General features: G+C 52.4%; 6 protein-coding genes across 6 annotated transcripts; 4 read left to right on the forward strand and 2 right to left on the reverse strand.

Moving 5' to 3' along the window:
• Positions 1 to 1,163: 1,163 nt before the first annotated feature.
• P450-3 (Cytochrome P450 monooygenase 3) lies at positions 1,164 to 2,981 on the forward strand (the record flags this gene model as incomplete). Its single annotated transcript, XM_037323978.1, has 6 exons — positions 1,164 to 1,319; positions 1,382 to 1,419; positions 1,475 to 2,159; positions 2,211 to 2,403; positions 2,465 to 2,561; positions 2,615 to 2,981. 6 exons carry the CDS (start codon positions 1,164 to 1,166, stop codon positions 2,979 to 2,981), a joined length of 1,536 nt encoding a protein of 511 aa, XP_037177937.1.
• Positions 2,982 to 8,380: 5,399 nt separating this feature from the next.
• manA (Mannan endo-1,4-beta-mannosidase) lies at positions 8,381 to 10,008 on the forward strand (the record flags this gene model as incomplete). The annotated part of the gene is made up of 5 exons (XM_037323979.1): positions 8,381 to 8,540; positions 8,596 to 8,860; positions 8,909 to 9,653; positions 9,710 to 9,901; positions 9,952 to 10,008. The coding sequence occupies 5 exons, from the start codon at positions 8,381 to 8,383 to the stop codon at positions 10,006 to 10,008; spliced, it is 1,419 nt and encodes a 472-aa protein (XP_037177940.1).
• An 817-nt stretch (positions 10,009 to 10,825) lies between these two features.
• On the forward strand, positions 10,826 to 11,755 carry CGCA056_v008733 (uncharacterized protein; the record flags this gene model as incomplete). The annotated part of the gene is made up of 1 exon (XM_037323980.1): positions 10,826 to 11,755. The coding sequence occupies one exon, from the start codon at positions 10,826 to 10,828 to the stop codon at positions 11,753 to 11,755; it is 930 nt and encodes a 309-aa protein (XP_037177939.1).
• A 2,297-nt stretch (positions 11,756 to 14,052) lies between these two features.
• Positions 14,053 to 14,899, forward strand: CGCA056_v008734 (uncharacterized protein; the record flags this gene model as incomplete). The annotated part of the gene is made up of 3 exons (XM_037323981.1): positions 14,053 to 14,230; positions 14,397 to 14,456; positions 14,538 to 14,899. 3 exons carry the CDS (start codon positions 14,053 to 14,055, stop codon positions 14,897 to 14,899), a joined length of 600 nt encoding a protein of 199 aa, XP_037177942.1.
• Positions 14,900 to 15,704: 805 nt separating this feature from the next.
• On the reverse strand, positions 15,705 to 17,735 carry CGCA056_v008735 (uncharacterized protein; the record flags this gene model as incomplete). The annotated part of the gene is made up of 1 exon (XM_037323982.1): positions 15,705 to 17,735. One exon carries the CDS (start codon positions 17,733 to 17,735, stop codon positions 15,705 to 15,707), a length of 2,031 nt encoding a protein of 676 aa, XP_037177941.1.
• A 2,755-nt stretch (positions 17,736 to 20,490) lies between these two features.
• On the reverse strand, positions 20,491 to 21,654 carry ccg-6-2 (Clock-controlled protein 6; the record flags this gene model as incomplete). Its single annotated transcript, XM_037323983.1, has 1 exon — positions 20,491 to 21,654. The coding sequence occupies one exon, from the start codon at positions 21,652 to 21,654 to the stop codon at positions 20,491 to 20,493; it is 1,164 nt and encodes a 387-aa protein (XP_037177944.1).
• Between the last annotated feature and the right edge of the window lie 1,905 nt (positions 21,655 to 23,559).

A 23,559-nucleotide genomic window follows, 5' to 3' on the forward strand; every position in this document is an offset into this window, starting at 1 on the left:
GCATGTCATGCTTTTGACTTGCGCACGGAGGTTGACCATCTCAAAGTTCAACTACGGATGGTCCGGGGGAGTTCATGTTGGGATGGACTAGGAGAATGGACGGAGGCTCGCAGTCTACTCCGCGCCCACATGCCCTAGGTGCAGCCACGAAGTCGAGTGGCCGTTGAGTCAATGCCGTTGCCCAAATTGAAAGCTACTTCAGATGATGCGCTAATCTAAAAGTTCACCGGCGACCGTAGGCTTTTACGAACCTGCTGTGCGAAAAGTGCGCGTAAAGCTGGCGTATTGGAACCCTCGCATTTGCCAATGGGCGGCGAATGCGATCAAACGAATGGCTAGATCTCGATTGATGTGACATTACACTGCAGGCCATGTAATCTCCCGAACGTCCTTGCAAGCTTCTGACCACCATAATCTGTCGGAGAGCACCAATGAGGGGCGCAATCGAATACCCCGCGAACGCGAATTCTCACCTGCAGCACTGCGGCACTGTTGTGGCGTTTGAAGGATTTTGGAGCTTTTTTTGAAGATGCGAAAAACGCTTAGTGGAAAAATGACGAGGGAGGCACTTCAGCGAACGATGGATGTCATCAAACTTTAGATGACGTCGAGGAGAGCGCGAAGAGCGCGGACGCGCAAGACAGGCCGTTAAGACCGGATCCTTTGGAAAGCTAGCTGCACCGCCTCCAGTGTTGTGCCGGATCCGAAGGCAACCGCGTCCGCAACGGCCATAAGGGTCTAAGGGTCGAACATGAACTGCAAGGAAACGGGTCTTTGGTTGATAAACACGCCATGATCAGGGTCTAGCGCTTATTTGATCTGCCGTGCGTGGTGAGAATTTAGGCGACGCGAGTCTACTTTGGGCGCAGCCACAGGAGCAACGGGCGGACTTTTGGAATGCTTGTCCTTGTCGCGGGCGGCTAGTTTCACCTTCGCTCGGCGACGTAACACGTCAAGCTTACGAGAGACACCGAGGCTTAAATCTTTAGCGGATATTGGTGTAACTGGTGGAACGCGAGCGACCGGTGAGGGGGACAGGTCTCGATACTGCACGTTTGTTAAAAGGCGACGGTTCGACGGTATCCTTCAAGATGGATGGTCTTTGGTCAACTTGCGCCTTTCACGCTTCGAGAATTTGGGCGTGGCTTCAAAACACTGACAACATGTTGTGGCAACTTTGGGCTCCCGTCGTCTGCGTGACGGCTGTGCTGGGGCTTTATCGGCTATGGAAGAAGCTCACCACGAGACTCAACTTCCCAATCGTGGGATCACCGGGTGATCAGAATATGGCATACGCAGTACTAGAAGGACACCAGAAGGTAACGCTTCCGACATATCTTTCTAGTCGATTTTCAAGATGCTGATTGACGGTCGCTTCCAGTACCCGGATACTCCATTCATTGTCCCAGCAGATCCACCGTAAGTTGACATACCCGAGACATGTAAGAAGCTTGGCTAACCAGAGATCACAAAGGCGAGTCATCCTTCCAATGACTCTCTACCAAGAAGTTATTCACGCTGCTGAATCCGAGTTCTCCTTCGGTGCCGAGCTGTACGATGTCTTCCTCGGCAAATACACCCACATCGGAGTTGACAACCCCGACGTCATCGGCGCAGTGCGAGTCGATCTTACCAGGAACTTGAATGGGGTCTTGCAGCCCATTCAAGATGAGGTACGCCACGGGATGGAGCAGCTCGTCGGTTCTTCGACCGAGTGGCAGACATTCAACCTCCACAAGACGATTCTTCGCATGGTCGGTCTCATGAGCGGCCGGGTGTTCGTCGGCCTGCCTCTTAGTCGTGACGAGGAATGGCTGGCAGCGTCAATCAACTTCACCGTCGACGTCGCGAAATCACGTGTGGCAATGTTGAGGCTGCACCCCTTGATCCGACCGTTTTTCTTGGGCTTCTTGCCTGAGGTCCAGCACATGCTCAGAGAGCAGAAGAGGGCGCAAGAGTGGATGAAGCCACTAGTGTCGGACTTCGTTCAGAATGAGTTCAACCTAGAAGAGAAGGCGAAGCCTGGGTCGCGAGGCGCCTTCATCTCATGGATGATGAAGTACCTGCCACAAGAGAGGCGGACTGCCGAGGCCGTCGGCAACAACCAGATGCTTCTATCATTTGCGGCGATACACACCACATCAAGCACAACCACTTTCGTGAGTACTATGACAAACTCCCAAGTGTCCTGACTGCTGACGTTGAAATAGGCGGTGATGGATCTACTTGGCCATTCGGAATACATCCAGCCTCTTCGAGAGGAAATCCAACAAGTCATAGCGGAGGACGGATACCAGCGAGACGAAACCGGAAAGAACTATCTATCGAAGACATCTCTCAACAAGCTCAAAAAGCTGGACAGCTTCATCAAAGAGAGTCAGCGGTTAAGTCCTCTGAACTTTGGTAAGGCGATGCAACTCCACACGCCGACCTTAATCCCGGTGACTCACTCATATCATTGCAGGTGGTTCCGTGAGAAGAGTTCGGAAAGATTATACATTCTCCACCGGCCTGAAACTTCCTGCGGGAACCTCCGTCGCCTTCCCACTATGGGGTGTTTAGTAAGTTTTTCCAACGACTATGCCGCTCACGACAATTACTCACATAAATACAGTCAATCAGAAACAACCCAGACATTTAGCCCTTCGTACAATAGCGAGACGAAGAACGCGCCGCCCGCAGAATTTGATGGTTTCCGATTCTCGCGCCTTCGCGAGATTCCCGGTCGCGAAATGAAGCACCAAGCTGCCACCACAGGACCAGACGCTTTCAACTTTGGCCATGGCCCACATTCTTGCCCAGGCCGGTTCTTCGCTGTGTACATGATCAAGTGTATCCTCGTGGAATTGCTGATGAACTACGACATGCAGTTCAAGAGCACTGGAACAGGACCTTTGCGGCCAGCAAGTATTGTCAAACAGACACTTGTTATGCCTGATTCAAGGGTTAATGTCGAAATCAAGAGGCGAGTTCAGATTTAAGCATATACGCTCGGATGACAGACAAAAGTGTGAGGAAAGCTATGTAATAAGTTATACTGGCAAATGCGAAGAAGACAGTTGTCTGTTTTTAGTTCCTGCGCATCGTAACTATGATTCTGGAAGATAAATGTACTGGGGTAACCTTTGTTGGTCTCAAAATCACGTTCATAACTACTCATACTGAGTTGTGGGTATAAGTTGCTATTCACGGCTATCGATGCCGAACCGGACTCTGGTACATCCTTGGCGCCTTGGCTTGTAGTCCATTATATATGCCCTTGATTGGTCCCTTGACTTCTCTGCTTCCCGACCCCTGTACTGCTAGAACCAATTCTGCGTGTACATCTCAGCATTCGAAACAGTGAAATCTGACCATCACACTCCAATCTTGTACGAATTGAGAAATCAGTGTAGGCCTGACTTTCTTCTTGTTGTCATCGAAGCCAAAGATCACTAATAAGAATGTAGTTAATAGAAAGGAAGCTACCTCCCGATGGATGACAAAAAGATCGCGCCTGCATCAGGCAAACCGCCGCCGGCCGATCAAGGCGGCGCTGCCATTCGACACGATTTGAACAGAAGAAAATCGGAGTTTCAGTCTTTATTCCTATTGATATGGAGATTCTCTAACGACGTTCTTCCTCCTGTCTGGGTTTTTAAAGCAGTTGGAGTCCTTGTTATCGTTTACTATGTGCCGTTTTTCCTGACGAGGTGCCTGGAAATACTGGAAAGAGGCATCAGGAGCTACAAGAGCTAATGTGGAAAATCTCGGACGAATTCAAGATGGAAGCGTCTCCCACGCAAATTTTGTATCTTGGCTGCAGCGTCACTCTAGGATAAATATGTCGAGCGGGAATCTTCTCCGCGCGCGTTTCACTTTACATCTTGGTTGGAAGCAAAACTATTTCGTGATACGAACCAGTTTAGACACTATTACACGATTCCAGAGCATACACGATGCCAATTTCCCCTGGGTGATTGATTTGGACATGAAGATAAGGGGATGCCCAAATACACAACATTCGAAGCATACATGTACGCCACGGTTGGCATCCACTTCCATCTCTCATCACGGGCCCCTGCGATCGGGGTACAAGGGAGGGTATTATGAGGGCTGTTTAACAGCAAGTACCATATGTGCCGTAGTTGAACCTGCCCTTGTTGATGTTGACGTGCAGCTTGGCCTTCCATGAACCATTGTTGTCGATTGGGTAGCACCCAAATCGATTAGTCTCAGAGGAACGATCCAAGTGAGTCCTCAGGAGTCGACTGATGCAACCAACCGGCGCCACTGTCAGTGCAGGAGTGACTCGGACCGATCTCAGAACGATGGTGTAGTCTTTGCTCTGTCGCTTTTCAACCGGAGTACGTGCCATCAAACTCTCCGATGCCCCGAAGGAAAAAGATCCGGAAGATGATTCATAGGTGAGTTCCTTCGTGGCGGAATTATAAATGTAATCGCTGGTTATCTTGACGCCGATCGTTCCCTCTTCAGAGACCTGGCGCTTTTGCATTCCATGAAGGTCGGCCGGGATCGCAAAACGAATGTTGGTGTCATCGGGAAGACTTGCACCCGCGATGGCTCGACGAGAGTCAGGAACGGGCTGGCCGCCGCCGCCGCCGTTATCGTCCCCAATCCAAGCAGCCCTGACATTACGACCCGCTCGGATAGCGGCCGCCATGCCGTTCAGCCATTCTGTGAGCGCGCCGGGGCCGTACGAGATGATATATGCACCACCGGCGACCCAGACAGCGTAGCGGTGAGGCATGTTCTCGCAAACAATTCTGGCGAATCCAGTCAAATCCTGGCAGTAGTTGTAGCGCTGTTGGCGGCTAACAAGGCTCAACTCTGTGTCCAAGTCGAAAACTGTTGTGTTCGGGGGCGTGTTGCGCCAGGTGTCAATGACCGCTGGATCGTCGGGTGTCTCATATTCAGAGATATCAACCCACTGACTTGAATTGGTGCCGAGCATTGAAAAGAATACGTCGAGACTGTCCAGTTCTCCGAGGTCGATGGTTGGATTCTCTTGAGCGGCACTGGTGTCGACTGCGCCCACGCAGGCGACAGAGGTCAGAATAGCCACGCAGACTCGTGAGAGGAGCATGTTGATGGCTGAGAAAACGAGACTTGGAGGGTGCTAAACAGTGTTGTGTTGAAAGCTCTGCGGAATTCAATTTTTTGCAGAGGTCCCAAGTTGTACTTATACTTCGGGCTGGTTGTCGCGAATCTTGCATCTGCTGTTGAGGCGTGTCCTGGTGATGATGGCCACTGTCTGACAGAGAAAGGCATTGGTGGCTCGTAATCCGCCCTCACAGCACAGTCTTCATTCTTTGCCCAGCCAAAGCCGGAACATCAGCAATGAATGTGTTTTGCGGTCCATCCTCGTACCAACAGCCAAGGCCGTTAGTTCTTGGTGGTCCACTGCGGTTCCACCATTGGCATAGAGAGATTCACCGGCTAACAACGAAAAAACGGCCCGCCAGACTTGGCCCCTGCGGCACGGGTTTAAATGGTAGTCATAGCATGGTCGAATTCCTCTTAATCAGGCAGGTGTCGACTAGTTCAAGTGGGATGAAAAGTTCCGCTGCGCAAGAGTGTTCGACAAAGCCCGCTCTAGGCTACCGTTTCAACTAGCCGAGTGCTTAGCGAAGACTCTGAGCCGTTTCTTCTGCAGCTGCAACCAACACGTTCCCACAACAGCTTTGAAGTTGCCCAGCACAGAACTCCACAATCATCAGAAGCTCTGCAAGTTCATGAGGCACAGCTATTCGGGAGGACGGAGCTGGGAGGTCTAGTAAACAGCCAAGGACAAACCATCAACTTTGAAAGATCCAGTTCTCGCCCGGGCTAGCAGCGTGACTGGGCTGGCATCATGCCATCTATCCATCTTGACAGGCCTGAGGTCGCATCTAAGGTCCAGACCTCTTCTGATCATGCCCGAAAGTTCAATGGGTTCAAATAAGCCAAGATGTGATCAGTCTAGTGGGCCTCGTGTTGGTGTCTGATGGATATTTCTCATATTCGGGCGAACGGCATGGCGGCACTCTTGCGCTTAGCTCGGACGAGGCAATCGTGCTGGCTCTGACTGTTAAATATCGCGAGGGGGCACCACTCAGAGAAATCCGCTCATATCATACATTAGCATCAATACCCAACAAAGTGCACATATCTTCGTCTGTCATCATGCGCGTAACCAAGTTCATCGTCCCCTTGTTTGCCATGGGCAACGCCGTATGCGCCAGCTTCGCCGCCTCGTGCGATCTTTGCAACCTTGTTGGCACTGCAACGTTGGAATGTCTCCAGTGTCGCAGGCCCGATGGCTCCTGGAACCGCGGTCCAAAGCTCAACTTAGGCGACTGCTTCGTAAACAGAGACGGTCATCTCTATTTCGGCAGAGGGTACGTTGCCGGCGTATTGAGTTCAAAATCTTTTCACCGCGACTGCTGACACAGGACCCTGTAGAGGACAATTCCAGCAAACTTGTCGTAACATTCACATGACAAGTTGGAAGAACATATACGAATTGCGCGCAGGGTGCGGTAACGGAAAAGGGGGACACGTCGAAAATATGGTCAGCCTTGGTAGGTGCAAAGCTCTACAAGCGTGCTTGCCAGCCTTTTAATCATTTGCATAGATATAAACATTCACAACTCCAACGGGAACCTTGCTTGTAGATAGAGAGCTGCCGAGGTAGCTAATATGACCTCCAGAGGTTAGGCACAACAGAAGATACACACTTATCCTATCACTGGGCTACACTAGACCCTACATGAAATACTCTGCTGTGTATGAGAGTCTCAAGAGTGTTGCCCCAAATATACACAGGAGATAATTATGCTATCTTATGACTTTAAGACTGTATTTCTATGCTCTCTACTAGGAAAGCTATCAGTTTATGATATGGAAAATATTTCAACTTCAGATGAGCCCGATCACTACCAACCATATTAGCAGATTTATGCTTATTTGGTGCTATGGAGTCCTAATGTGCCTTCTGCACACGCAACAATCCTGGGATAGACATGGCTTGATGAGAGGAAATTGAGATTGTGTTGTCGATAATGATGGGCATCGTAATCAATTCTTTTGGGATGACAATTGTTGTCGGCTCAAAATCTACATTTCGCGAGCCCTATGAGGATCGATTCCTAAGAAGGAAAATATTCGTCTCCCTCATCCTTATACGCGCCGTTATTAGTCACGTAATAGTAAGCATCTAGATCCTACTTACTTTCAACTGAAGAAGGAAGGACACAATAACTCAATTAGCGTTTGTCTGAGTGTTGCTCGCCGTGATTTACAAAAAGTCGCTAGAGCGGCAACTAAGCTAAAGTAAAAAGTCTAAATAGCTCATAATATGTATATAATCTTAATCAAAGTGTACTGAACTACTTCTTCCTCACTGCTGAAGATGTGCATTTAGTCTTTATAACAGGAGTAAATATTAAATTTGAGCAAACGCAGTAAAAAGCAAAAAAGAGAGGTCAATCGCTGACGGGAATTGAGCCCGACGTGGGGGTCGAACCCACAACCTTGAGATTAAGAGTCTCACGCTCTACCGATTGAGCTAGCCGGGCAGATGCGAGCATCTGCTGGATTGCTTGACGTTGAGCGGTGGGAGTGGCATCATGTAGCCGTAGCCGCGCAATTTTCGGTGGCACGATGCGAAAATTTCGTGTGGTGTCTCCAGTTGATGCGAAGTGGATCAGCGTTGCAAGCCCAAACCATGTCTCCAAACCCTCGCGGACTCGGCGGCGGGCCAGTCGGATGAGCGATCGACGGGGACCCATCGCAAAAGGTTCAGTCAAGTTCGGACGAGCAGGCCGACTGAACAGGTCTCCTTAAGCTTAAGAAGGGCTTCGGATGATGGCCAAGTCTCTCGAAAGGACTCAAGATCTTCGTTGCGGCGGGCTTGCGTCACACAAGTTTGTCAATTGTGCAGTCATGCGCCCATATGAAGCCAAGGGTCTTCTCCAAATCGGTCCCCTCATCTGCCCCTTTCGCCGCACACGGAGCCTCTCGCTCCGCGTTCACGTTCACGAAAGTCAAAGCCCCCTCCGTCATGCCCCGGCAGGAAATCTCCAAATCCCGGCAGACGCTGCTCGATGGGGGAAGCGGGTGGATGTGGAGACGCAAAAATAACCTCCGTCGCCCCCTGGAATCTTAATGATCTTCCCCTCCTGTGATTCCCCTTACGTCTCTTGGCCATATGGGCGAGATTGAGGGGGCCTGACAGGCTGTTTGATTTAGAATGGTCTCGGGCAGTTGGAATGAGGTATATATCCCACCGGCCGCACCCGTCTGTCTGGATCTGATCCAGACGGCTTGAGTTGCATCCGATCTTTCCATTCGCTTTTGTTTCTTTATTCCATCCCCGTGCTGATCTTCCGCGATAACCATGGCGAGATCCACGGCGCTTTCTCTGCGTGCCGTCCTCGCGTTTGCCGCTGGCGTGTATTCGCAGTCGTGCATCGGCACCGACGGGGCCAAGGTTTACGAGGCCGAGGACGGTGTCCTCTCCGGCACGACGGTTGACACTGCCCAGGCTGGCTTCACTGGTGAGCACCGAAAGCTTCATTTGCAACTACATCAATCTGACTTCAGTTTTCATAGGCACCGGATACGTGACCAGTTTCGAAGACGACACCGACAAGCTCACTATCAATGTTGACTGCACCGGTGATGGCCAGAAGCTCTTCGATCTGAGCATCAGATACGCCGGCATTTACGGCGAGAAGCGCACCAACGTCGTCCTCAATGGCGGTGCTGCAAGCGAGGTTCTCCTCGCGGCTGGCGAGACGTGGGCAAATGTCTCTGCTGGTCAGGTCCTCCTGAACCAGGGCAACAACACAATTGACATCGTCAAGAACTGGGGATAGTAAGTTAGCTGACGCGATATGAGATGCTCTATGACTGACCTAAGAAGCTACCTCATTGACTCCATCACCCTCACGCCCTCCGCCGCCCGCGGACCCCACAACATCAACGAGGCCCTCGTCAACGCCAAGGCGAACACCGACGCCAACGCCCTCTACAAGTACCTCCGCTCCATCTACGGCAAGAATATCCTCTCTGGCCAGCAGGAACTCTCCTACTCCAACTGGGTCAACGAGCAGATCGGCAAGACCCCCGCCCTCGTCAGCGTCGACCTGATGGACTACTCCCCCAGTCGCGTCGAGCGCGGCACCGTCGGAACCGCCGTCGAGGAGGCCATCACCCACGCCGAGCGCGGTGGCATCGTCTCCGTCCTCTGGCACTGGAACGCGCCCACGGGTCTGTACGACACCGAGGAGAACAAGTGGTGGAGCGGTTTCTACACGCGCGCCACCGACTTCAACGTCGAGACTGCCCTCGCCGACACCACCAACGCCAACTACACCCTCATCATCCGCGACATTGACGCCATTGCTGTGCAGCTGAAGAAGCTCCAGGATGCTGGCGTGCCGGTGCTCTGGCGCCCGCTGCACGAGGCCGAGGGCGCGTGGTTCTGGTGGGGTGCTAAGGGCCCCGAGGCGTGCAAGAAGCTTTACGCTTTGTTGTACGACCGTCTTACGAAACACCATGAGCTGAACAACCTCATCTGGGTGTGGAACTCGGTTGCGGAGGCTTGGTACCCCGGCGATGAGACTGTCGATATCCTTAGCGCCGATGTCTACGCCCAAGGCCACGGAGTAAGTGCCCCTTCAGTCAAATTCAGTATGACGGATCTTGCTTACCATTATCTCAGCCCATGACCACTCAATACAATGATCTCATTGCCCTCGGTGGCGACAAGAAGCTCATCGCCGCGACGGAGGTTGGCAGTGCTCCCTTCCCTGACCTCCTCCAGGCGTACGAGGCCCACTGGCTGTACTTCTGCGTCTGGGGTGATACCTTCATCAACAACGCCGAGTGGAACAGCGTCGCGGATCTGAAGACGGTAAACAAAGCCGCTATGATTCAATATGTTCAAGGACTAACGATCGATAGATCTACGAGAGCGAGTACGTGCTCACCTTGGATGAGATCCAGGGCTGGCGTGGCTGAAAAGCATCCTTCGGTGCCCAGGAACATATTTCACTGTAGATATTCAATTGAGACCACCTGTACATTGCTTGTCAAATTTTCCTGACTAGTTTCTTCGAACTTCGTGATGCGTCTGGTCTGCAGCCGGGTGAGGAAAGGTTCTCTGTGAGATACTTCGATGTGATGTGGATTGACCACCCCCTACCCCCACTCCATCCCCTGTCTTGTTTTTCTTTTTTCCGAATATTTACATTCCAGGCCACGTCGGTGAAAGCTGCAACACAACAAGACCCAGAAAAAAGTCTCTTCAATCGACGGCCTCAGCAACTCCAAATCTCGACAAAATTTCAGAAAACCATAATCGCCTCAGATGCAGACCCTTGACAGAGACTCCGCTGGTCTCGCCGCGGCCCATGAGGAGCTGATCGAGATCGACCGATCGCTCCGGCTCATTCTGAGGGGGCAGCCGGAACCTCCCCAGGACGAAAAGGCCTGGGCGATACATGGCACCCGGGGACACCGGCGTAGTGAAAGACGTCGCTTGAAGGCCAAGATCCCCGTGATCCGAAACTTGATCCGGCGTCGGCAAGACCTGTGGGCTGTCTACAACGACCGCGCCCGACCGTATCTATCGTACAAAGGTTTACCCGGCCTCCCGCGAGAGGTATTGGGCATTATCCTTTCCCAATACGATACAAACGGCCCAGATCGTGACTACACAGAGCCAGTCCCAAATCGCGGCCGCGACATCATTCAAGACATCCAGTCGATCCGGTTGAGTTGTCGTCAACTCAACGAGGAGGCATCTCGTCTTTTGGTGCCTCACGTATCCGTCGAAATGGCGACCGATTCAATGAAGCATCTCGAAAAGGTTATTGCTCACCCACTTGTTGGACCTGGAGTTAAATGTCTTCGCCTCATTCTTCCATACTACCCCTCGGAAATGGCCGACAGCCGTGTGGTGTTCAAGCAGGTTCAAATTAAGCGTGAGATTCGCCTATGGGAAAGGACGTACCAGCCAGAATACTACGTTGAGGACCTGCAAGTAAAGCTCGATAGGGCGTATGCTGCGTACAAAGAACTCCACAAGCAGCAAGAGGAGATGAAGCAGAGCTTAGGGGAAAGTCTTACACGGCTAATACGGAGGATGCCTGGGATAACGCAGTTGGAAATCTATGATGAGCCGGTGACGGGAGGCCTCAAGATTCTGGGCTGGAACGCATCTCAGTCTCCCACTTCAGGAAAGAAATTGAACACCTCTCTGGACTTCTACAAGGACGTTATGGATAACCTCACCGAGAGGTACACAGTTCCCTTCTTGAAGTGGGAAGACTATGACTACCTGAAGGGCGACCACGTCCTGACAATGGAGGACGTCGGTTTCGTGCGCAAGCTTTTGGTCTACCTTGGGACGGCCGGAATCAAACTCACTCGACTTTCCATCAAGCCATCAGCGCCAAAGGACCTCTCAGGTTTCAAATGCGATGACGACGAGAAGACTGCTTTGCAAGCCCTCGCGGAAAATCTCCAACACTTTCTTTTTTCGACAGGGATACAAAAGGAGAACAAGCTCCGGTCGGGCAAGGAGCTGACGGCAGTCAGTTCATTCATGAGCCCACTCAGTCGAATGCCGAACTTGCAAGTGCTTGCCGTGGACTTTGAGGGCATGATGAAGGCCAGGGCACGGTGCAGGCAGGCTTACAGGCAACGGCGAGGAAAGGTTGAGTCTCGCGCGTGCGTATGTCCTACACAAGTGCAACGTTGTTGAAAATCCTCTTAGCACCTCATCCATTGTTCAAATTTTGAATTCCAACTAGGCTCGAGAAAGATACTCCAGCAACATGAGGGATCAAGGACTTCAAAACGGACATGCAGCCCTTGGGTCGGAGACAAGGAAATATCGCCTAAGGCTTGGCAGCTGAGCAAGGCGGGGACTGACGGAAGACGTCATCTATAAATATCCCGATATTTTTCATCCCATATGAAGACTGTGCCAGGATCGGTATGACATCTAATCAATCAAAGAAAGGACCTGTCCTAGAGTTTCAAACGGTCGGTACCGCGTGGATCCCTGCAACACTTCCCGACTGCCCACATAACGTAGATACTACGGCAGCGAGGACAAGCGTAGAGGATGGAAAAAGGCGGGGAGGGAACACAATGCTAAGCTTTCTGACCAATAAGCTCCTCAGGGAAGACGGATTACCGATTATTTGAAACTCTCGGCTAAGGCTTAGTTTCTACAGCAGTTAACGGCAGACATTGAAGAGAATGCAGGTCGAGGCGGTGATGTGTCTTGAACAGCCGAGGCAAGTTGGACGAAGATGATGGATTGTTTTTCGTGCCCATCCACCAAACACTTCCGGCCTACGTCACTCTCTACTCAACTGGGACAATCTTTTACTTTCTAGTGATTGTTTCCCGAGGGCTGTAAACAAGTGGCTGTAAGAACTCACACTGGACTAAGCCGCAATGGTAGTAAAACCAGCTATGAAAAGCTGCCATATTAAGGCTCATACCCGGTGGCGAAGCAACTTCAATAACGGGCCCCCGGGACTTCGTTTCCTTCTCCGGCTTAGATAATCCCGCCCGGAGCGGAGGAAGGCTATGCCAGTGCAGTCTTGCTGCAGGCCCATCCCACCGGTACCATCCGCCGCGTGTGCAGCGCACGCGTAGTCCGGTAGCGCAATCCTGATAATCTACATCCCTTGCCGCTTACTACGCGGTCTCCAACATTCACCTCTGGCACAAATGAGGCTCAGAGAGCTGCATTGATGCAAAGATTGGGGGAGGAGAGTTCGGGTTCTCCGATGTGACATCGTGCTTTGGTGATCATCTTGTTGACATATCAATCCTGCCAACGAGAATGCACTGTAGCATCCAAGCCCACCGAATACAATAGGAAACTTCCTGAACGGCGCAATTCATATTCATTGGAGTCGCTCCGCAACAGCCTTACAAGATGGCACGTATGAAGGGGTCCTGATGTTGATCTTCCACAGGCCGCCCAGAACGGCCGGTGTGACCGAGTGTTCGGAAAGGTGGGGGCGCGGCCTCGTCCCGGGACACTGATCCAGGTCCGGTGGACGGGCGGGCCCGTAGAAAAAGCTGCACAGATGCAGGAGCGGTCGATCTGCCCTACGGATGCCCGATAGCTATCGTCTGTGCTTTCTAGGTTGCGGATGCGGTGATAGGGGTGGTCCAGATGGATGAGGGTGTTCATCTCTTCTCCGAAGTCCTCCTTACGAATAGCCTCGGTGCCCTTACGTGGATGCTTCTATGCGAAACTTTCCAATGATCCCCTTTTTCATGCCGTCCACCTCGAAGACCTACCAGCCTACGGATATATCACCACCCCCTTGCTAACGCCTTTTCGACTTCCGTGCGCACGGCGCCACATCCAAAAAACAGATTCCCGGGTCCCCTTTTTTTCGCTATGGTCCCTCCGTCGGCTCCAGTTCATCCCACATCCCGAAAAACAAATCGACGTGTTGACGTATGTGCCATCTGGGATGTGCCCTCATCCTAGAACAAACGATAACGGCACTGCCGTTGTGCGTTGCAAGGTCAACACCTGTTTCCTGCCTTCATTTTTGCTTTTCGGGACCCAGCCCGCTGACAGCTTGGCGGAACGGCAAACACTGGACAGCGGAGGATAGCCGCGGTTTGCATGAAGAAGTTGTGATGATTGATTGAGCTGCTACGTACTACCGGTGGGGACTCAGCCTCAGTGGTCTGAGCCGCAGTATGGGATCATGGGACGGGGGGATTGGGCGTTGTTGGTTGGAAAAGCTTTTTGTGCCAGGTTTTTGTTTTTGGTGGTGCGGGAACATCACGTTGTGGTGCGGATCTTCCGGACAGAGAATTGTTCGATATCGCCTCTCGTGGCTATTGATAAATAACCAACTTGCTTCCCACTTACAGATTTCCTGCTCGTCTTCTCACCACCAGCAAAGGCACAGCAACACTAATATCAATACCGCTCACCTGAGTCCGTCGCTACTTCAACGCCTCACGCAACATCATATAACCCTTTCCAACAAGCAACAACAAAACATCGCAATAATGCAGCACATCGGAAGCCTCATCTTGGCCTTTGCCTCCCTCACCGCCGCGGTCCCGGGCCTTGCCCCCGCCAGCGTGAGGTCTGCCAAGTCAGCTCACGTCCGTCGTGACACCAGCTCCTTCCAGATCTACGCCTACGGATCTGGTATTGGCGGCCTGGCTTTGTTTACTGCTGGAGGTAAGCACTCATCTCTCAGTTTCGAAACCCATATTCCCTCAGATGGAGAGTGTCATCTCATCTTCGTCCCATCTCCTCTACCACACCATCTGCATTACCATCCGATCGTCTCGGTCTAGACCCTCACTGCCGAAGTTCCCCACCATACTAACGGTTCTCTTCCCAGGCGATGCCTACTTCGGAGACCACACTAAGTTCAACGACTCCAACGCGGCCCCGGTGATCTGTAAGTCTGCGCCCAATACAACATCCCCCACATCCCTTGACTTCGCAAGTCCGAGTAGATTACTGATATCGCAACCTACAGTCACTCCCCAGACCGACGACGAGGAAACCTGGATCGGCGCGCCCAACACCACCGCCGTCACCACCACCCCTACCTGGTCCAACCTCACCTTCACCATCCCCAGCTCCGACTCCGACGTGCACAACGTCGCCTTCCTCGAGAGCAACTCCTCCTCCACCGGCCGCCAGACCAGCGGCTTCGCCTTCTACGGCAACTTCGTCCTCGTCGAGGCCGACGACGGCAGCTACGAGTCTCTGTGGTACGCTACCGCCACCGAGACCGACGGCATCTACAACCTGCGCTGGAACGAGACCGGCGACGACACCGATGACAAGATCATCCTCAACCTCAGGAGGACTGCTCCTTCCAACCAAGTCTTGTGAACAGTCTTCATGAGAACTTGATTAGTCGTGCCGTTGGCAAGGCTTTTCTCCCCTTTTCTTTGTCACTTGGGACTCGGTTCATGTACATAGTCAAAATATTGTTCTGGTTTTGGTTGAGCAGCGGCGCAAAAAGATGGGATGTCACGGTGCATGTAGATAGACTTTAGTGTGTCAATGAAAAATGCTCTGCAAGGGGCTTCAAGTGCGGTAAAACAAAATTGCCTTCGACTTTGATTTTGGATTGTTCATCACGCAAAGTTGTGTCCACGTTGATGACCAACCACTGACTGAAAAACGATAAGAAATAACGCAAATAACTGAGATGAGCCATATAAACTCCCGATACCTCGTCGTACGTTGATAATGACTGCAGCTCGCCGGCTTTTTCCGTTCTCAGGTGAAAAAAGAAAACTCACAGGCATTTTCACGTTATCTTCCACGCTCCCCCACCAGACTGCTACCCTCAGAGTTGCCTCCCCCCGTCTCGTCACCGCCGAGTCGGCGCCGACATTGCATTGCGTCTTTGCCGCGCGCGTTCATTTACCACGCGGTCTGCGGAGTGGAGGGCGGTGGACCCCTTTTTCACAGCCCGTGCTGGCACCGCCCCCCTTCCCCGGATTTGCATGTTTGATTCGTCCGATGCAGATCCGCAATCAAATTCTCCTACGTTATCAATCACATCGAGGGCTGCTCACATGTTTCTGGTGACCTTAGTGGGGAGCTGTGGGTGTTCAAGTGATTGAATTTGGCGTTGAGTAACCAAACAAATCTTTGTCTACATCAGAACATCATGTCCCATGGCAAATCACCAGGCGAGGTCGTCCGCGAGATGATGGATGGGTGGAAGCGGAGGCGTCCCGATGACCATGGGAACGGGATTCTTCGACCTCAGCCCTCTCAAATATGACAGGGCCGGTGTGAGCGGTGCCTTATCATTGAGCCTGACCCGGCTGCCGAATATGCGCTCAATGTCGCGCTTCAGGAAGTCGATGATCTCACCCCCATACGGAGCAAAAAGGGTCTCGACAAAGACCGTGCCGCATACGCCGCCCTCTTTCCTGGGCCGGGAAGGGTCTGCTTTCGCCCGCAGCATGTCGAGCATTTCGCGCCAAGTATCCTCATCTTCTTCGTCAATGAAGACGCTTTCCAGCCGCACAATCATATCCGTGGATCGCTCTCCGATCAGCTCCTCAAGAAGACCTGAAGTGAGGGTGACGTTGTCAAGCTCCAAACGTTCGAGTCTCGGCCATGGCTGGGACTTGATGAGGGAGGCTAGAGGTGGCCACCGCTGGAGATCGCCCCATTCATCCAACATGTGATTTCCGAAAGCGCCCGCTCCGATGCGAAGCTTTTCCAAGCTTGGAGTTGACGATATGGCTGCCAAATATGCCGCTATAGGCTCTAGATGTGCCTGTACCGCTGGCCAGTGGGCAGGCGTGACGGAGACGTCGTCGTCTCTGGATTTCATGGTGAACTCGAGAGCCCTGACGTTATGAACAAGAAGAGCAAGCTCTTCAGTCGGCTGCATCATAGACCATTGAATTATCCGAGGGGGGGTGACCGTAATGGCAAGCCTCGTCAGTTGGATGCCTGCCTCGGACAGTGCGACCGGAAGCTGTAATAAAACACCGACAGGAGCTCCTGCCCACTGCTCGGAGCAGGTGTTCGAAATTTCCCAACGGATTGGAGAAGTCATGAGTCGATAAAGTCCCGTGGTCTCATCCAGAGTATGGACATGTGGAATCACCCTGTCATAATGGTCTTTCCAGTCCGGGTCAACATCCTCGTCCGAAATCTCCAGTCTTGTAGCATTAGGCATCCGAGCCATTGCAGCGGAGATCTCTCTCAGAAAGGCCGAATCGACACCGTTTCTGTGATCTTTGCGAATTCGTTGCTGTTCATCATAGAGTTGTTTATACTGCACATGAGCTGTGCGCAGTGATCGTTTGAAAGACGTCTTGAGGCTAGCGAAAGGGTCTCGCCCTCGCTTGACCTCCCGCGTGGCGATGGCCTCCTTGTCCAGCCGTTTGAGCAGAGCCATCGTATGGTCCGAGACCATATGGTCTTCAGCTTCTTCTACATCCGCTTTCTCGTTGGCGAGTCCGAAACGTTCGTGTATTCGTTCGCATTGCCATTTCTCGAACCCGGCAAAGTTGTTCAGGTTCGCCAGAGCTTTGGCATAGAAGGCCAAGTTGACTCTCACGCAGCGAACGGTATGAGAGAAGACTGGATGATGCGAAATCTCGACTAGTCGAGCCAGAGACTGTGGCATCATTCTGACAGTGACCGAGCGGATGAGAAAGCGATCGGCCAGATCGCGCATGCGGCGACTGGTGAGGCGGAGAGATTTGATGGACTCGACGTCTCGGCTTCGGTTATGTTCATCGGACGAGACAAAATCGTCACCGTCGAGACCCATTTTTGAAGTGCCGTTCGTTACTCGACTCATGATGTCCATCAATAACTCAGTCGGGAGTTCTGTAATACGGTCTTTTCGCATTCGAGCGATTGCGCTCCGGGCTGTGGCCAAACGGCGTTCGAGTCTCGTACCGAGGAATCCGAGAATCTTTTGCGCCTTCTGATTCTCGAGAAAACTGGGGTCTCTACTGGTTCGAACGACGTCTTCGAGGAGCGCATCGGCTTCCACGATCTCTTGGTCGAGGATGAGTGGGTCACTGTACGGAATACTCGACTCCCTGAGTCTCTCGTCCAGCTTCGCCAGGGCGGCTGCGAGCTCAGCGGGCTCTCGCAGCTGGGCATCAGGTTGTGTCAGGAAGTTCAGCGACATCTTGGAGCTAGGTGGAAACGCCATGGAGTCAGTGGTGGATGCTGTCATTGGGTATGTTAAGGGATCGTGGATGTCTTGAGGTGAAGTTGGGAAGCATGTCGGTGGGGTTACGCGCATCCCAGGCGAAGTGGACGCGTCAAGGGCGCTAATCCCTGAAAGTGTCACGCCCTGCTATCCATGGATGTCTTAACGGCCAGGGGTTGGTTACTCACGTTGGAGCAGGGGTATGTGCAGCAAACACGATGCCTCTCCGTACGGCCTGATTTGGACATGACGATTATTTTATGACTGGCAAGTTTTCGGAATAAAGTTGATTGTCAACAAATTGAGGCAATCAGCCAGATCGACTTCAATGGCCCAACAATCCCAACACTAGATAACACAACATTAATTCCCCATGTTGTAATTTCAACAACCTTTTGCAGTATCCAAATTTCCATCTTGCGTCCAGCCCGTGAACCGTCACATAGGCTTGCACAAGCCGCGGCCGATTCCGTATCAGTCTGTCCGAGACTACGTTGGCAGTTGGTAGCTGTAGTCCCTCCACTTCCTTTTGCCCTTTCGCGTGCGTCGCTCTGAGCCGTCATTCTGCAGTAGATTTTCTTTGACCAGCGTCTGCCACTCTGGCAGGGGTGGTTTAGTCTGCCAAGTCGTGGCGGAGAAAGCTGCCCATTCCTCCTCCCATTTTTCCTCAGTCCAATATTCGTGAAGTGGAAATTGCGATTCGAACGACCACGCTTCACCGACATCAAAGTTACAGCTGATTATCGACCGCTCCGCCATGACATCGCGTAGAATGTGCGGGAATTCCGTAAACATCAGACCTGGAAGCTTCCGAGTACTTCCATACTGTACTACGAAACTCTTCTGCTGGTCTTTAGTCCAAGCATCCTGCCAAGAGGCGCTCTGTTGAATAGCAGATTTAAACATCTCAGTGGCTTGTTGGGGTGATGAACCGGCATCTATTACCATCTTGAACGACGCTTCTGGCATGCCGGTCGCAACCAGCCTTGCAGCTTCCACCATCTACTGGGATATATTCCAAATAATGCGGTTTGAAGTCAACAATTCGTTGAAACATGGTCTACGATGGCTTTTAGCATTGACTGGGTCGTGTTGGAGGATGTTCCTCCAAAGATCAACACGCCTTTCGATCCGAAGCGCGACGTTCTCTTTGCAAAATTGTATCAGACCTTGGCCGTGGCTTTCGGACAAGGCGACCGACTCCCTATCTTCGTTCAAAACGATACTGCGCAGCTGCATGCGGCCCTTAACAGGCAACGATTGGAGGAAATCTATTGCAGTGGAAGCTGCCGAAAAGCGATAGTTGAAGCGGTCGGTAGTTCGATAGGGCATTCCCCCACCTGCTGATAGTCCCTCATCTGATAGTGTCTGAACCCATGCCCCAAATACTCTGACCCAAGTCTGTAGGCTTGAAAGTTCTCCATCCGATGGAAAGCTCCAAGTTGTTAACTCGCACCGGGCTACATCACGAGGACTGGGCCCTGCGCCGTATGCAAATACAGCCCGCTTGTCGGCCCATAGCCAGTATTGTTCCAATCGTGCGACGCTGCCCGGGCATTTCCGCAACAAAACCCGGAGCAGATCCTTGCAAACTTCGTGGTAAAGAGAAGGAGATTGGCCGTAGGAGATGCCATCCAAGTAGGAGAATCGGATCTCCCATGGCGACCATGTCCCGTTTCTAAGTTTGCTAAGTAGTGGGATGAAATGAGGATACAACATGCTGAGTTCTGCTTGAACTTGATCAGTCATAGCACTGCCAGCAACTGCGCACAGCGCTTCCCGTATCTTGTGAATCTCCCGAATGACGAACTCCATGTCGGCAGCCCGGCGTTGCAGCTGTGTCGAGGTTGTGGTAGAGAATGTAATTGTGTTAAATCGGAAGACCATGCCTTCCATCTCTCTTTTCACCTCCTTGCAAGTGAACATGAGACTCGCCTCGATGGGACTGCCATCAGCTTGGCATAATTGACCGCCGAGACCGTCGGCCGAACAAACATAGAAATAGCCGCCCTCGACGATCGAATAGTGCTTGTACACTTCGTGTCGCAGCTCGGGGGGGAGGGAGAACAAACGGAAGTGTGATGGCATTACTTTTGTCATTTTATGGCAACATTTAAGGTAGGACAGGGCGTGTTGAAATGTCGAATAATTGAAGAGAGGCGGAAAATGAGTAGAGATCAGGTATGATGAGTTTTTAAGGGCCAAAATGGCTATTTGTAGGGGTCATGGAAGTGGAGAAGAAGATTTGAATGGACCAGGCACCTATGCGGCAGGTGGAAAACTCTGATAGCTTGGAACATCAAGGTTCACAATGAGGCCAATTGACGCCAGGCACACACTTGACGCCATTTCAAGCGGCAAAAGCCATTGATCACAGAATGGTAATCTTAAGTCGGACGCTATCGACTTTTAGGGGGCAAACGTCTTCTATGTGTTTCAAGGTGACGAAGTCATTGCCAGGATAATTCCAGACTTCCTAAGAAGCAACGCATATCTGTCAAAGACTTCCAGTTGGACATGAGTAGGAATTCATAGAGAGTCTACGCAGCGATAAATGCTAGACGACGAGGGGGACTTAACATTTCAGGAGGATCACGCAATGGGCAGAGTCACACAACGTGACATAGTGCCACTGGCTGACTTATTGGGTTCATAACAAATTGGTGTCATCAAATATTAAACATTTCGAATTACAAAAAAAGCCTCAGATGTATCATATTGAAACCGACTTGTCCACGTTTTCCAACTCAGGCCTCCAGGCTCTCCAGCGTCCCAACGTCTAGAGAAGAGCAAGCGCAGCCAGGCCACAAGCACCCAAAGCAGTGGCAACATTGGCAAAGGACACGCGCTCAGCTCCAGCAACAACGACATGGGACGGCAAAGCCATACCGGTGCCAGTAGGCTGGGCGGCTCCGGTGGCGGAGGCAGAGCAAGCGGTGGGGGTAACCAGGGAGCCATCGGGTCCGAAGGGGCTGTATCCCAAGCAGCCGGCGTAGTTGGCAGCGCAGGTGGAGCGGTTCCCGTTGGGGTCGCTGCGGCACTGGTCATAGACCATGGCGCACTTCTGAGCGCACTCGTTGCCAGCCGGAGCAGTGGGTGCCGCGCCAGTCGGGGCCGGAGCCGGGGTCGTGGCGGCGGCGGAGCAAGCAGTCGGGGTGACCAGCGATCCGTCGGGGCCGAAGGGGCTGTAGCCCAGGCATCCAGCATACTCGGCGGCGCAGCTTGCGCGGTTGGCGTCAGGGGCGCCGCGGCACTTGTCGTATGAGACGGCGCAGGCGGCGGGGCACTCGGCGCCGGCCGGGACAGTGGGGGCGGGAGCCGGGGTTGTGGCGGCACCGGAGCAGGCGGTGGGGGTCACGAGGGAGCCGTCCGGGCCGAAGGGGCTGTAGCCGAGGCAGCCGGCGTACTCAGCGGCGCAAGACGCGCGGTTGGCGTCCGGAGCACCGCGGCACTTGTCGTAGGAGGCGGCGCAAGCGGCGGGGCAAGGGGCGACCTCGATGGGACTGGGGAGAGGAACCGGGGTAGCGGAGATCTGGGCAGAGCAGGCGGTCGGCGTGATCAGCGACCCATCAGGACCGAACGGGCTGTATCCCAAGCAGCCAGCGTACTCGGCGGCACAAGAGGCACGGTTGGCGTCGGGGGCGCCGCGGCAGGTGTTGTAGGCGTTGCCGCAGTTGGTCGCGCACGCGGAGGTCGGGGCTCCGGTCGGGACCGGGCCCATGTGGGTGATGGTGCAGGGGCAGTCGGTGATGGTGAAGGTGGTGGCCTCCTTGATGGTGTAAGTCTTGGGGCCGTGGGTGATGACCGTGGGACCAGGGCAGTAGGTGGTGAGGGCGTTGACGACCTGGGTGACATAGACGGTGTCGGCCATCGGAGAGCCGTTGGCGACCTGAGCGGCGCCCAGGACGAGACCGACCAGGAGAGAGCCCATGGTAGAAGTCATTTTGTTAGGAGTGATGGTGAAAACGAATGTGAGGTTGAAGATGGAAAAAGAGTGGATGAGTTGCGATACGATCGAGATGTCTTCTGGAAATGCAACTGAATGCGAATTCGATCCCTTCTTTATAGGCTCCTTCTCGGAGGCAACTCCGTTGATCAACTAGTAGTACAGCTAATATGTGTTTGAGCAAGCGAAGTGGTACGAAATTTCGCTGCATTCTACTCATAACCATCGCGTTCCAGAATTGTTTATCGTGTCCCTCGCGCCTCGTATCATCGTAGCAGCATCTTAGCTCAACCGCGTCTCGTATTCCCACAGGCACCATACTCGAAAAAGTCGACGGCGGCTCGACCATCACTGCTCTAAGAACCAACCCTAAACGCAAAAATGTCTCTGGGGGAGAATCTAGTCGGGAGCGCGCCCCAGCCGTTAAGATTAACGACGTCATTGTCGTATGCCTAGCCCCAGAACTCGTCTCGAGCCGGAATGCTATCCCCTAAAAAAGACGGGCCTGTGTTCATAATCCGCGAAACATGCTAAGTCGGATCTCGGCGGCTGTGAATCGCGGGGAAAAGAGTCAGGGGAGGGAATGTCTCAATCTACTTGCATGGCATGTCTCGCCAGCGACAAAAGGGGCAAATTGAACGGTCTCTGTCCAGCGTGCTAGCGGAATTCCGCTGCACCAAACGGAGAATTTGAACTTGGCTCTCGGGCAGAGTACGCGGCCCGATTGAGCAGCATTTCCTCCGGTGCCCTTGGGACCCCTCTCCCTTGCTCTCAACCGGAGTGGGTGCCGAAGGCTTTTCAACCAGTCAGATGTGAGATGTCCATCAAGGCAATTCTGGGTGAATTCCAATTGTCGGTGCTAACGAACCCCATGATCTGACCCGAGGTGAACTCCAGAAATTGGTGTTGACGGCTATATTATGGCAAAGTATCCTGGAATCTCAGTGTTGCATCAAACCCGCCAGCAGAATTGAAAAAGTTGGATTTGGTCATGGATGTTAACATTATGACTAAAACGAAAACGCAACGCAGGGCGTCGTAACGACTTCAATTTCTGTGATCTTACCTAAGTTCTTGATTATGGTTCTCCCTGAACATTTGGCTTGTTCACTCGTTGCAAACTCACCGAAGTCGAAGGCTTCTCAACAAAATGGCAGCGAGGCCACGAAGCTGCAAGACGTGTCACTAGTCGACGTATTCTCAAACATTAATGAAGTACCTCGCATCATAAATACCTTTAAAACATTGTGTTATAGAGCCGACCATTTGCAATATTGGCGTGGTCAGGATGACATTCATAGATGAAGTCGGGCCGGTGTTCATTTGAAGGCAATGTCACCCTGGCTGATAAGGTGATAGTGCGCAGGGTAAGTCAAGTACCTAGTCACAACAACACAATATTATGACTTGTGGTTTGACGACGTGAATCACGTGCGACTCAGTTTAAGGTGGGATTCTCGAATGACATACCAGAGTCTAGCTACGAGATATCCTATCACTGTGTCATCCTAATGAAGACTATTCTACACGTCTGATCCAAAATACATATTAGTTGAAAGGCTTTCGTAAGGCACCAGACCCCTCTTGATGATGCATCAATAATAGCGACTCCGCCTGTCACCAATAAACAAGCCAGAGGTTGACTTGCATCAAATTCGGTTACACAACTCACCTGCGACGACACGAGACTAAGAAGCACCAATTCATCGAAAGTCGCCGTCACAATTGCAGCGGGAAAGTGGAATTCAACTCTGCTTCCTGATACAAGCGGTTGTAGCTCCGCTGACACAGGTAACGTCTTGGTAGGTTCCGCAGCACTGGCCACGACCAATGAGACAAGTGCCCCGACTGCCGTTTTTTAGGTTCGGGTTTTCATCAATCGACTGAATACATTGCATGTGG

The sequence above is a fragment of the Colletotrichum aenigma genome (genome assembly GCF_013390185.1).
Source record: "Colletotrichum aenigma strain Cg56 chromosome Unknown KSG_Cg56_contig05, whole genome shotgun sequence".
In the NCBI taxonomy this organism is placed as follows: Eukaryota; Fungi; Ascomycota; class Sordariomycetes; order Glomerellales; family Glomerellaceae; genus Colletotrichum; species Colletotrichum aenigma.